The sequence below is a fragment of the Quercus robur genome, chromosome 2 (genome assembly GCF_932294415.1).
Source record: "Quercus robur chromosome 2, dhQueRobu3.1, whole genome shotgun sequence".
Lineage (NCBI taxonomy): Eukaryota > Viridiplantae > Streptophyta > Magnoliopsida > Fagales > Fagaceae > Quercus > Quercus robur.
Window position 1 is genome coordinate 28,848,834 of NC_065535.1, and position 12,291 is coordinate 28,861,124.

The following is a 12,291-nucleotide window of genomic DNA, read 5'->3' on the forward strand; positions in this document are numbered from 1 at the left end:
TATTCCATTGTTCATTCTCTTTCTGCGAAACAAAGTAATTGAGAACATCGATACATGCCACAAAACCACTAAACAGCAAAGAACCAAAACCAAAATTAGAAGTTACAACATAAAATGAAACCCCAAGAGTGACCAAGGTTTCTGTTTTGATGGGTCTTATTAGGGCTGCATTCCCAATCTAAAAAATCAAGAAAAGAATCCCAGCCAGCAACATTAGATTTAAATTGATGCACTTATGATTTATCAGGGACGGAACTAGGACTTGGAGTTAGGGGGCAGAAGTATAAACAAAACAAAAAAAATTGAAACTCCAAATAAACATTTATTTAATAAACTATTAACAAAGAAAAATACACAAAATTATTATTTTTTAAAATATTACAATGCAATTATTTATGAAAATGGAACTCGCCATCTTAATATATTATATGTGTGAGGTCTATTAGACACTAACTAAAATACAAAAACACTAAAGACAAAACTACAAAAAAAAATATCACAAAACATCACAGGCTATTGCTAAAGACAAAACTACCAAAAAAATAAATATTAAAAAACATCAATGGCAATAAGAGTTGATTGTTGCGTGTGGCGTTGTGTTTGTCAGATGACAACTTTTTTTTTTCTTTTATATAAAAGAATATAAATTATGGGTTAAAGACAAAAATGGGTCACTCAGATTTTTACCTTTCTTTAACTCTTTCTTTCTACTCTAGTTTATTCTGCTTTAAGTCTCTCCGTCCCAGGCTACTAGCATTCCTAACTTCCTGCTTTTGCTTAGGTGCTCTGTGCTATGTGAGGATACCTTTGCTTCTGCTGCTGACTGCCGAATTCCTCTCCTTTGTGTTCAACCGTAAGATAGTTAGTTAGGTTTTTTTTTTTTTTTTTTTAATTTTTAATTTTAATGGCTTAGAAATCCCCTTCTTTTTTCCCTTTTATTATATGTGTGAGGTAAATTGGGTGTTTCCTACTCTAGGCTAAGTAGATATCTAATTAGAACCAGCTTTGATTTTCTTTTTTTTTCTTTTTTTATTCTTGTGTTTGTTTTGGAGTGTTGTTTGGGCTTAATTTTTGTTGTCGGGCTAATTTTTTTTTATAGCATTTAAAAATATCAATAATATTGTTAAGGGAGGTAAAGTGCAATTTTATTGAAACAAATCGTTAAAAATAATATATTATATATACTAAAATTAAAAAAAAAAAAAAAAAATCTGGTGGGGCCACTGCCCCAGGTCCAATAATAACTCCGTCCCTATGATTTATGAAAGTTACCTGGTATTATATCATCTTCTTCTTCTTTTTCTTTTTTCTTTTTTAAATTTATGACTTGTTTATGTTATGTCTTGATTTGGTTCCAAGTGATCCCTTTGAAAACTTCTTCAACTTTGGCAAAATAGTTTACATTTATCTGAACTTACAAATATTCACTCCATCTAAAAACAAACTTAAGGGGAAAAAAAAAAGTACAGAATATAAACTCTAGTTCTTTATTAATATGAACTTGGCAAAGCATCATAAATTAAGCCCCATCATGAGCTTATCTTAATTGCAAACAAAATAGGAGGTGATGTTGGATGATCAACCTCATATGATAACAGAACTAAATCTGAATTTTTTGTAGAATAGCACTTCTCATGGCCTCCCCACTTGCAAATCCATTATGAACTTTAACCACTACAACTTGAAGCATCATCTCCTTCACACTTGAAACACTTGCATAATGAACTCTTAACTCAAGGTCTCTAAGCGCATTCATCAATTTCGCAGATGGGAAATTCACGTCGGGACATTGTACACGGATTATGGCCTCCGATCCAACAATCTGCACCTCCACTTCCATCGAAGGAACAGAAAAACTTGATGATGTTGTTGCCCTATTATGATCAACAATAGTGGTTATGTTTGGCTTGTCATAAAAACCATTCACAAGACTCATTTTAATCTTTTGGGATTGTGCTTTAAGTTTGGCCTCCAATTCATCAATCTTGACCTTGAGCTCCTTGATGTAAACCACTGCATCAGCAAGTAAAGAAGCCTTGTCCATCTTTGACACATTAGGAACCACTGACCTGAGTGCATAGAATCGATTATTAAGCTTCTCTCGGCGCTGCCTCTCCGCTTCAACATGGTTTATTGGGATTTCTCTCCCAATTACTGGCTTTCTTCCTCTTTTCTTGATCCTATTCTCAGTCCTTTCAAAGGCTAAAAGGCCATCAGAATCAGAAGGCTCTCCTGAATCAGATGATGAACGGCCAAGACTAACACCTTCTTTCATTGCATCACTATCTGATTGCTTCCCTTGAAAGTTCCATTCTTTCGGAGTCACTGAATTCATTCCAATATTTAGGAATGAAACATCACGGCTAATTGCAATTGGTACTTGACCCTCAGGGTTATTGCCTTGCTTTGAGACCAAGGCAGTACTTGTAGAAGTACTTTCACAACCAAAAAGGGTCTTCACAAATTGCACCAAGCTCCAATCTTCTTTGATCACATCGGAGGAACCAAGCTCTACAACCCCACGTGAAGTTGCAATACAGAGCAAAGTTTGAACCCCATGGCCACGAGCTTCTTTAACTCTATCACACTCATAGTATTGAAGCTCATGATCACCTGTCAGCCAAATGTACCCACCAGTACCATAGGCACGCCCAAGAACACAATCACGTAGACCAAATGTGCGCGTCACTGAGACGATGTAAAACCAATCAGACTCAGTAACATGGCCTTCTACAAGTCTGTCTACGTCCATTTCTTCATCGAAAAGAGCTTGCTTGCCTTTGGTCACGGCCTTATAAATATTCCTTTGGTCTTCTTTGTTGCTTGTTGCTTTGGAAACAAAGTCTCTAGTGCCACGAAAGTACCCATCACCCCATGACAAAGCAACACGGCCATTGCTGTCTTTGGAAGCTTGCCAGAAGATGGAATAGATCCACCATTCAGGCCTGATTTCAACTAAGTATTGAAGCCGTTGTTGAAGTGGGGATGGGGGTGAAGATGAAGAAGATTCTTCCATTTGCTTCTTTGATTGAAAAAAGCAAGTGAAGATATATGACTTAAAGTGAATGAAAAGTGAGTTGTAGCAAAGAGAAGAGGTTGTACTATTAGCAGCTGGAAAACGAGTGCTGCGAATTAAGTTTGCTGAATAAACAAGAAACTCTCAGGGCATTAATATGCCAACTACGAAAATAGCGATTTGGCCCCAAAAGCTCTGGGGGGGCTGTTTTTACTATTTGACCCCCAACAGCACGTGATAAACACCGAACAGCTGAGAGTCTATGAATGGGGGTGTTTTCGGGGCCTGTCACAACTTTTTGTAAAACACCTGTGTGTGTACATGTTTCCCCTTTCTTTCTTTTTTTCTTTTTTTGGGTTACTGTTCTCTCCTATTTTCGTGTGTGTTTGTGATTCCTTTTCATAAACAGGAAGATATGAGTAGGAGTTGTGAAAAATGCTTAGAGTTTACATTGTACTTGGGCACCTCTTATGAATAGAATGACGTTTGTACCTCAATTTTTAAGGCAGCTTTAGTTGTATTATAGATATTAGGATACAACATAAGTTGTTGGTTAGCATGTTAATTATCTCATCCACAAGTTGTTGGTTAGTTTGTTACTTATCTCATCCACACTATAATTGCAAGTCAAATCTAGTTGCATAAATAATCCCGTCTTAACACCGTGTTGAAGAATTTGGATTTTTTTTTGTTGATACTTTATAATTACAATTAGAGAAAAATGGTACAAACCGTCCAACCCATGACAAAACCTAAGTCGTTTGATTTTGGTTGTTTGATTGTTTCCTACCTTTATTAGCGAACTCAAGTTGATCAACTCATTTTCTATGGTCAAGCTTGGTTCGTTAAGAGAGGCTTAATAGGTTTATACAAGCTTTGTTGAGCTATTTAAGTAAATGGACTTAATTAGATTTATACTTAAGAAACTTATATTTTTATAGCTGTATATACCTTTTAGCTTAGCTACTAAACTATATCCTAAAAATTTACTAATTGATTAGTTTACATTTTAATAAGCATCTAATTTTTATAAGACATAAGAGAACTGCATTTTTATGCTTTTTTTTTTTTTTTTTTTTGAAATGTGTTAATAAAAAAATGTCTTATCTTTATTATTTTAAAATAAAAGTTAATTTTGACTTTATTAAAGGTTTATTCATTAAGGACTTGAGTTCAAGCATAACCTGTTTTTATTAATGACTGAATTTCAGAGAGCATATTAACAAGCTAAGCTTGAGATATTCATTATCGATTGTCTTTTTAGGTAAGTCAACTTTTATTAGTTTAATTTTCTCAAAAAAAAAAAAAAAAACTTTTGTTAGTTTAAAGTTTAAACCATGAAGGAAAAAGGTTGGATGGTATTTTCCGACGTGAACAACTCAGTTTCTTTATATAAATATAAATATAAATATATATATATATATAATTAAAATATCGAAAAATATATATAAATGATATTTCATTTGTAAGGATCATATATATATATATATATATATAGGTTGAAACTCTTTCAAAAAAAAAAAAAAAAAAAATCTTGTGTATTGGCATATGTAAGATTAAAATGTACTTCATCTATGATTAAGTCTTAGTTTATAATGTGTTCAAGAAGTACAACAAGTGTTAACAAGTGGTATTATTGAAGCCACAAGACTACTCAAGAAAAGCTGAAACTATAGGTCTCGATACCTGTCAACTTATTGAAAATAAATGAATCTTGATACCTATCTCGACACCTCTCAATCCATTGAGCTACAAAAAAACTAAACAGTAATCTTCTATTTCAACCCTTGATGAATTGGTCTTTCTAGGAATTCGTGCATTAAGATTCCAAAAGATATAAAAGACATATTTTATGACCGTAATCATAGAGATAAAAACACACGCATAACAGGAGTTGCTATGATATTTGTGTGCCTAGGGTTTTGTATCAAGCTTCTACCTATTCATCAAAGCATGGATTGAAGAACTTTACAAAACTACAATAACCAAAATGGTTGATGTGCTATTAATTAGAAATAAGAGATTTGTGCAAAGGAGAAGTCTGTTACAAAAAGTAGTTCAATTAAGGATTGGAGCTAACTTCCTTGTAAATTAATAGGTGTTACGGTAGGTATGTACTTCGGGATAGGGTAAGGTTTTGTAACATCTATTCTTGTTAGTGGATTCTTCAAGAGAAGTAACCTGAATTCATCTGATGGGATTTTGCCTGCGAGAGTTTTCCTCATCATGATCAAATTGTTATGTCAAACTTATTTTCCATTGCACTTAATTTTAGTTTGATAATTTGACTGCGCCTTAATTGGATTTTCATGTAATTTAAACTAATTAATCAACTTTAGTAATTGGTTAATTAACTGGGTCAATCTATAGCCTAACAATATTCATTATGATATTTGAGAACATAAAATTAACTATATGATACTTTAATTTTGGAAGCTAGTTTAGATCATGATGATTTATCCAAACTCCTAAAAGCCCCTTAGTCCTATCGTGTCTACTAAATAAAAGAACAAGTCCCCTACCCCTACTTTGAAAGTGATTTTTTTTTTTTTTTCTTTTTTGGGGGAGAAAGGGAATGGTTATACTTATCTATGAAAGTGAACATTTTTTTTTCCTCGTTTGGTAGAGAAAGGGAATAGTTATACTTATCTAAATTTTGTGATTAGTGGGAATTAATTAATTACATATCCTACATAAAAGCAAAAGGTAGATTAGGATAATAAGCTTGCGCACATAATAGTGTGTCTCACCCTGTAAGTAGAAATCGTGTGTATTATATTTTATACAGTCTAGTTTTAAGAAATTCCACATATCAACTTCAAAATACTTTTCTTCTCCCAAAAAAAAAAAAAAAAAAAAAAAAAAAAAAAAAAAAAAAAAAAACGATATAATAGAAGTTCCTTTTTTACAAATAAACAAAAACCCACCAATAAATCAATGTCACATGTCACATTTTTCATGAACATATATATATATAATCATATAATTTATTATTTCTTTTCTTAGAATTTATATAATGGTCTCACAATATCATGTAAATTATTAACCCTAACATTTTTCTCAACTCAAAATTGGACGATCATTTGTATATACACATTTACACCATCAAAAACTCCAAAATATACTATCATAATAGAATAAACGTCATAAATTAAAATTTTATACTACCTTAAAAAAAATCCAAGAAATATATTATGGTTCAATTTAGTTGGGGGTGGGTGGAAGCTCCATTATGGTTCTTTACTTCATGACTATCATAGCCCATGAACGGGTAAAGAATCTAAAGGTAGTGAAACTTTTGATTTTGCAACTCACCCCCAAGCTTTGCAAAAGATATGTGTTAGCACACTGCGGCTTTATCCTGAAGTAGATTACTCAAGTCATAGGATTCTTACTTTCTTATATTTAATTGAGATCTGATAGTCAAAAGATGGGCTATGTAAGATGGGCTATGTATTAATTTCATCATGTAGGCATCTAGCCTAAGTACGGTCTATGAACAACGACAAATTGAGAAAAGAAAACCATGACCCTCACGGGACTATTAGACATCAATTATGTTATGGATCCGACATATGTATATGAGATGCCAAAGGTATAAAATTGAGACTCCTTCACTTAGCATGTTTACATTATTAGTTTCGAAAAAGAAAATTTTCGGCTCTAAACATGTGGTAGGTAAAGAGATCATTCATGTATAGTTTTAATCACATAAATTTTTTTTTAATGAATTATGTAATTTATTTAAATAATACACATGAATTATCTTATAATTAAAACAAATATTTTATGTTAACTTTCTCTGTGCACAGTTACCAACTAGTATATATAAAATTTTCTATAAAAAAAAAAAAAAAAAAAAAAAAAAAAAAAAACTAGTATATATATGTGTGAGTGTTTTGTATATAATACCAAAGACGTCAATCTTTATAACAATTAACAATTAATTTATGGTGTTAACCATAGTGACTAATTAATTGTTACTTGTAAAGATTTTTTTTTTCTTTTTCTTTTGATGTCAACTTATAAAGAGTTCTTTTTTTTTTCTTTTTCTTTTTTTGGTGAGAAACAACTTATAAAGAGTTAAGGGTGAAAGAAAGAAAGTGGCTTTAGAAAATTTTATTTTAAACAAGATTTCAAAGTATTGACTATATCAATAAGATTCCTTTTAATTATTTGGTGTCAAAATCATGCACCTAATCTTGCCAAAAAAGTTCTTGTGGGGGTAATTAAGAAAGAGAAGATTAGAAGAAAAAAAAATTAAAGTTATTATTATCGACCCTTTTTTTATTTTTAAAGATTAGATTTGAGATCATGATTCATAAACTTGTCATGACTAATTTATCAATATCATAATTCCGACCCTACACAGAAATGTCTGATTCCTCTCACATTCGTTGCAAGTCCTACTGATGTCACGCATCACGTATTTCAATACTCTGATATCTTCATTTTCAATCACAATGATTTCACATACTAAGCTGGCTCCTAGCTAGTCCGTTTTGTAATGAAGCATTTCCGACCAGTCTCATCACTTGTGGCATGCTCTAATGACAATCTACAATTTTTCATGTTAGTTGCAAGACCTTGGTACCTGTTAGGTAGCATTTCAAGAAAACCCCCACATGAAACACGCCCTTAAAAACATTCCAATGTATATGTACTTCTCTTGTTGAAAAAGAATAAGCCAAAAAACCTTCTTACTTTTGCCACTATATGCCCTAATGGATGATCACTTGGGCAAATGAGTCACGGCAAAGAACGTGATATTCGCGTGACTTTATTGATGCAAAGACTTACATTTTCAAATTTTGTTTGGATGAGTTGACCCGAATAAAGACAAAGAAGAAGATTCGGTTCATGGACATGGTTGACAAACTGTGTTAATAGTTACCGTCAAAAATTCACAATCAATCTTTTTCTTTTGGCATAAAAGTTTTGGTAATATTTATTAATACTTGTCACCAAAGTAAATTGACAATGGGACATATCACATACATGAGGATTCATTTCCACGTATTCACGTGGCCCAGATTTTGATGACAAGGACAAGGTGACTAAGAGCCTAATGAATAATAAAGACAGAGAAAGTCCCTAGAAACAAAAAGAAAAAGAAAAAAGTTGACACTTAATGACGGATAGATGGTTAATAATAAGTAAAAAAATTATATAAATGAATCAGTACAAACTTATTGACTTAATTATTGTAAAAAATATTATCAATTTTTTTGTGCATTTAGTGTTATTTAGAAAATATTCTTCACTCAAGCATTTTCTTCTTTCTTACTCCTTTCTTTTTTAGGGATGAATGGATAAATTTTTCTTCTTTTGGGATGAATGAAGATAAAATAAAGAAAACTAAGGCACATTCGTCTTCCTTAATTGGATCTGCCAAAATCACATGTAATCATTTTAAAGAGGATGTCCTGTTTGAGAATCAAAATGTCTTTTAGCCAATTAGCCTTCTACTATGTAGGCCATGTATAATTTAGTTTTTATTAATTTCAACGCGGCTATTGAATCTATTGACCAAGACTGAAATGGAGCTTCGCCGTCTTAACTTGGATCTGTTTATTTCCCATGCTTCTTCAACATCACTCTAGTAGTCTGGTGGTAATATTTCGATCTAGTACTCTTAATTCTAATATGATTTTTTTTTTTCTTTTCGAAAAATGAAAAAAATCGAATATGAATCTTTTTCTTTTTTTTGAGAAACAATCGAATATGAATCTTGATTCTATAGAATGTAGTAACTTTGAAATTAAACAGCTAATTCCTTTTGTCTAATTTGATTGGTTCTTTTTTTCCTAAAAAGTATGCAAAAGTTGCATTTTTTGACAGATTGTCCTTTGGCTAGAAAATTTGGTTGGCTTTAATGAAGATGTGCTTATGTAAGAATGAGCTATGTAACTGAGATGAAGCTATGAAATGGAGAATGGGTGATCTGAAGGGGAGTACCTTGTAAACAACCATTAGTGTAGTAGTGTTTACTGTCTCCATGTACCATCTTTAATTGGCTACAAAGAAATGGAAAAATAATTAAGAAATCAAATTTTGTTTTTAAGTATTGTATTGTTAAGTCTGTTTGAGTTTATGAATTATGTAAGGCCTTGGATTAGGATTAGGAATATATTTAAAAAAACTCCCAGCGAAATAGGGTGTTCTGTTTTCACACATTTCATTGTTCACTCCACTTTTAATCCTATCATTCATGGTCATGGTTTCCTTTACAAGTTTACAATTTACATTATTCCAAATTCAATGTATCTTCAAGTTTCCATCTTGAGTTTGATGTCATAATATATTCTAATAATATCATAATGTAGACCATAATTTTTAGAGGGTGTGGCTTGTGTCCAGTGGAAGTTTCCACTGGACACGTTGGATGATGGACACATGTCCAAGAGTGGACGCGTGTCCATCATCCAACGTGTCCAATGGAAACTCCCACTGGACACAAGCCACACCAGTAGACACGTTGGATGGTGGACACATGTTCACTCTTGGACACCAAAACACCAAAACAGAGTACAGCATTCAAAATTTACCCCAAAATGATTACTAGGAGTTTTGAACCATCCATTTTTGTTATGAATGGAGGTGATTAGGGCCCAGCATAAGATTATCTATAAACAAATAAATCTACTTAATTCTGTGTGATCAACTAAGTTATCAACCAAGTAAATATATTTTTAGGATCAACTTCTTAAGTTAATGTGGTGAGAAATTGTCATGTCAAAAGCCTAAGATTTTATTAATATTGACAAGTTAGATACAGCAAGTGGGTTATCAATTATCATGACGTACGCCACTACGTCTCATCCCCATTGGTAAGGATATTAGAGCTTCCAAAAATAATCGAACTTTTTTTGTTCTTATGTATGACTTGTGGCTGGACGTGGCTAGGGCCCGGCCCATTTGGTAAGGTTACGTCAACTTCTCCTACTAATGGTACTTTAAGCGCTGCCATTTTTAATTAATATTTTATTACTCTAATAGTTCCACTTTTTTTTAATATAGGTTTAAGGGTAAACTACTTATTTTGATCATAAAAAAAAAAAAATATATATATATATATATATATAAAGTAAACTACTTATTTACTCTCTAACCTTTAAGTTACATGTTAATTTAGTCCATAACACTTTAAATGTGTTAATTCAATCTCTAATCTTTAGATATTATGTCAAAATAGTCACTGTCGTTAAGTGGTGCATATTAACATTGCTAACGGTGATATTAAATTATTATATTTTATGTCATGTAAGTTGTCACATGTCCTTAAATTTATTTATAAAAAAAATAAAAAAAAGATTTAGCTTATATTGATATTCATTACCAAAAACTAAAGATTAGTAATTTTCTTTTTTCTCTACTTTTCTTTCCTTTGCATTCTCGGGAACCAAATATGGGTTAAATACCCAGAATTCAAAACTCAAACTCATAATGTTACTCGCTAGATGGCATGAACAAGGAAATAGCTTCTCTCACAAAACTCCAAGTCCTCAAGGGGTTTGTAGTTGGTGATTTAGAAAGCAACATCAACAATAATCTCCAAGGCCCGCCACCACAATTTCTTGATGGAATGTGTTTCCCTCAAAAGAAAGATGTACTCTTAATAATTTGGTAGGATTGAAGATTCTAAGCAAGATGAGCATCAATATAAGCAACAAGGCTTTCCTTACAGAGGAATCAAGGTTTTCAGACCCGGACCGTTCATTGAACCGTAAAAAGGAAAGGTTCAAAGTTTTTGAGGTCGAACCAGGGTCGAACTGGGGTCAAATCGTGATGACGTCATAATTAATTTAATAATTAATTTAAGCCTAAATATAGATATTAAATTTATAAAACTAGCAAAATTGACAATATATCTATATATGTGAGAGAAATTTAATGATTTTCAAGCATATATTTAATAATTAAATAAGAAAGTTAATAAAATAAAATAATAACCATGAAAACATTAAAATTTATGATTAATTTTGAAGTAAAGTTGAATATCTTTGAAGGATTTTAATTATAATTTTTTTTATTCCTTGTAAGAGATGGATAATTTAATTAAGTAGAATAAAATTGTGTTAAGTTGTTTTTTTTTTAAATTGCTAAGGGGTTGGACTGCACAGTTCTCACCGGTTCGTGCGGTCCAACCCCGGTTTTAGCGGTTCACGGAATTAACAAAAAATCCAGTTCTTTATGCTTAAAAATCGATTTTCATCCTGATTTTCGATTTTCACGATCCGACCTCCCGGTCCGGTCTGGTTCTGAAAACTATGAGGAATAGCTAAAGGCTCTAACAAATTTTAAGAAAATGTGATGCTTGTGTCTCTTTTTTTTAATATTTCCCCCAATTTCTTATCCCCAAAATCAGTTCTAATTACTACCCTTATCTCGCATCATTTGTCCTTTTTCTAGAAAGATAATTAGGAAGCCCTAATTCATTTTAGTCCAATGACTCCAATTAGCTTCTCGGGTTTGTTTCAAGTCAAGTCCAATCTCTCTTTCTCTCCGTTTGTGCAAAATCCTAAATCTCTTGTTGTCTTTGTTCTTATGTTATTATTATTTGTAGTTAATATCATCTATTTGTTGCGTGATAGAATTGATAGCTGGTGTTTTTTTCTTTTTTTTCTTTGAAAGAGGTTAGTAGCTGGTGTTGTTATTAAGAGTTGAAAGTTGCAGAGAAGTAATGGATTTGGAACCTAGAATTCAAAACTCAACTTAGTGTTAAATTAAACCATGTTTGGTTCCTAGGAAAGCAAAGGAAAAGAAAATATAATTTAAGGACGTGGTAGCTTATGTGATATAAAATATAATAATTTAATATCACCCTTAGCCATGTCAATATTTTCCATCTACTACTTAACGGTATGGACCCTTTTGACACAATACCAAAAGGTTAAAAACTAAATTAACACATTTGAAACGTTGGGGACTAAATTAACATATAGTTTAAAGGTTAAAGACCAAATATATAATTTACCCTAAGTTTACTAAATTGAATTTGAATTTCCTACCAGCAAATCCAACAGGCAATTTTCTACAAACAAGATTCAAGAGGCCCAAACTCATTGTAGATACATTACCCATATGCTTGTAGAACAAAATAAAAAACTTGTGTTTCAGAGATTAGGTTTTACTTTAGGCTACAAGACTTCTAACAAAGTATACATTGTTGTATTTATTTTATGTTTGAGTTTAAATGTTATAAACCTAAAAGAGCTTTCCGTATCTTTACTATAATGCCTCAACCATTATTTCTTTTGAGAAAAAAAAAAAGG

General features: G+C 31.9%; 1 protein-coding gene across 1 annotated transcript; it reads right to left on the bottom strand.

Moving 5' to 3' along the window:
• Window positions 1-1,468: 1,468 nt before the first annotated feature.
• LOC126713206 (transcription factor MYC2-like) lies at window positions 1,469-3,341 on the bottom strand. The gene has a single exon (XM_050412892.1). The coding sequence runs from the start codon at window positions 3,014-3,016 to the stop codon at window positions 1,601-1,603; it is 1,416 nt and encodes a 471-aa protein (XP_050268849.1). The 5' UTR covers window positions 3,017-3,341; the 3' UTR covers window positions 1,469-1,600.
• Window positions 3,342-12,291: the final 8,950 nt, after the last annotated feature.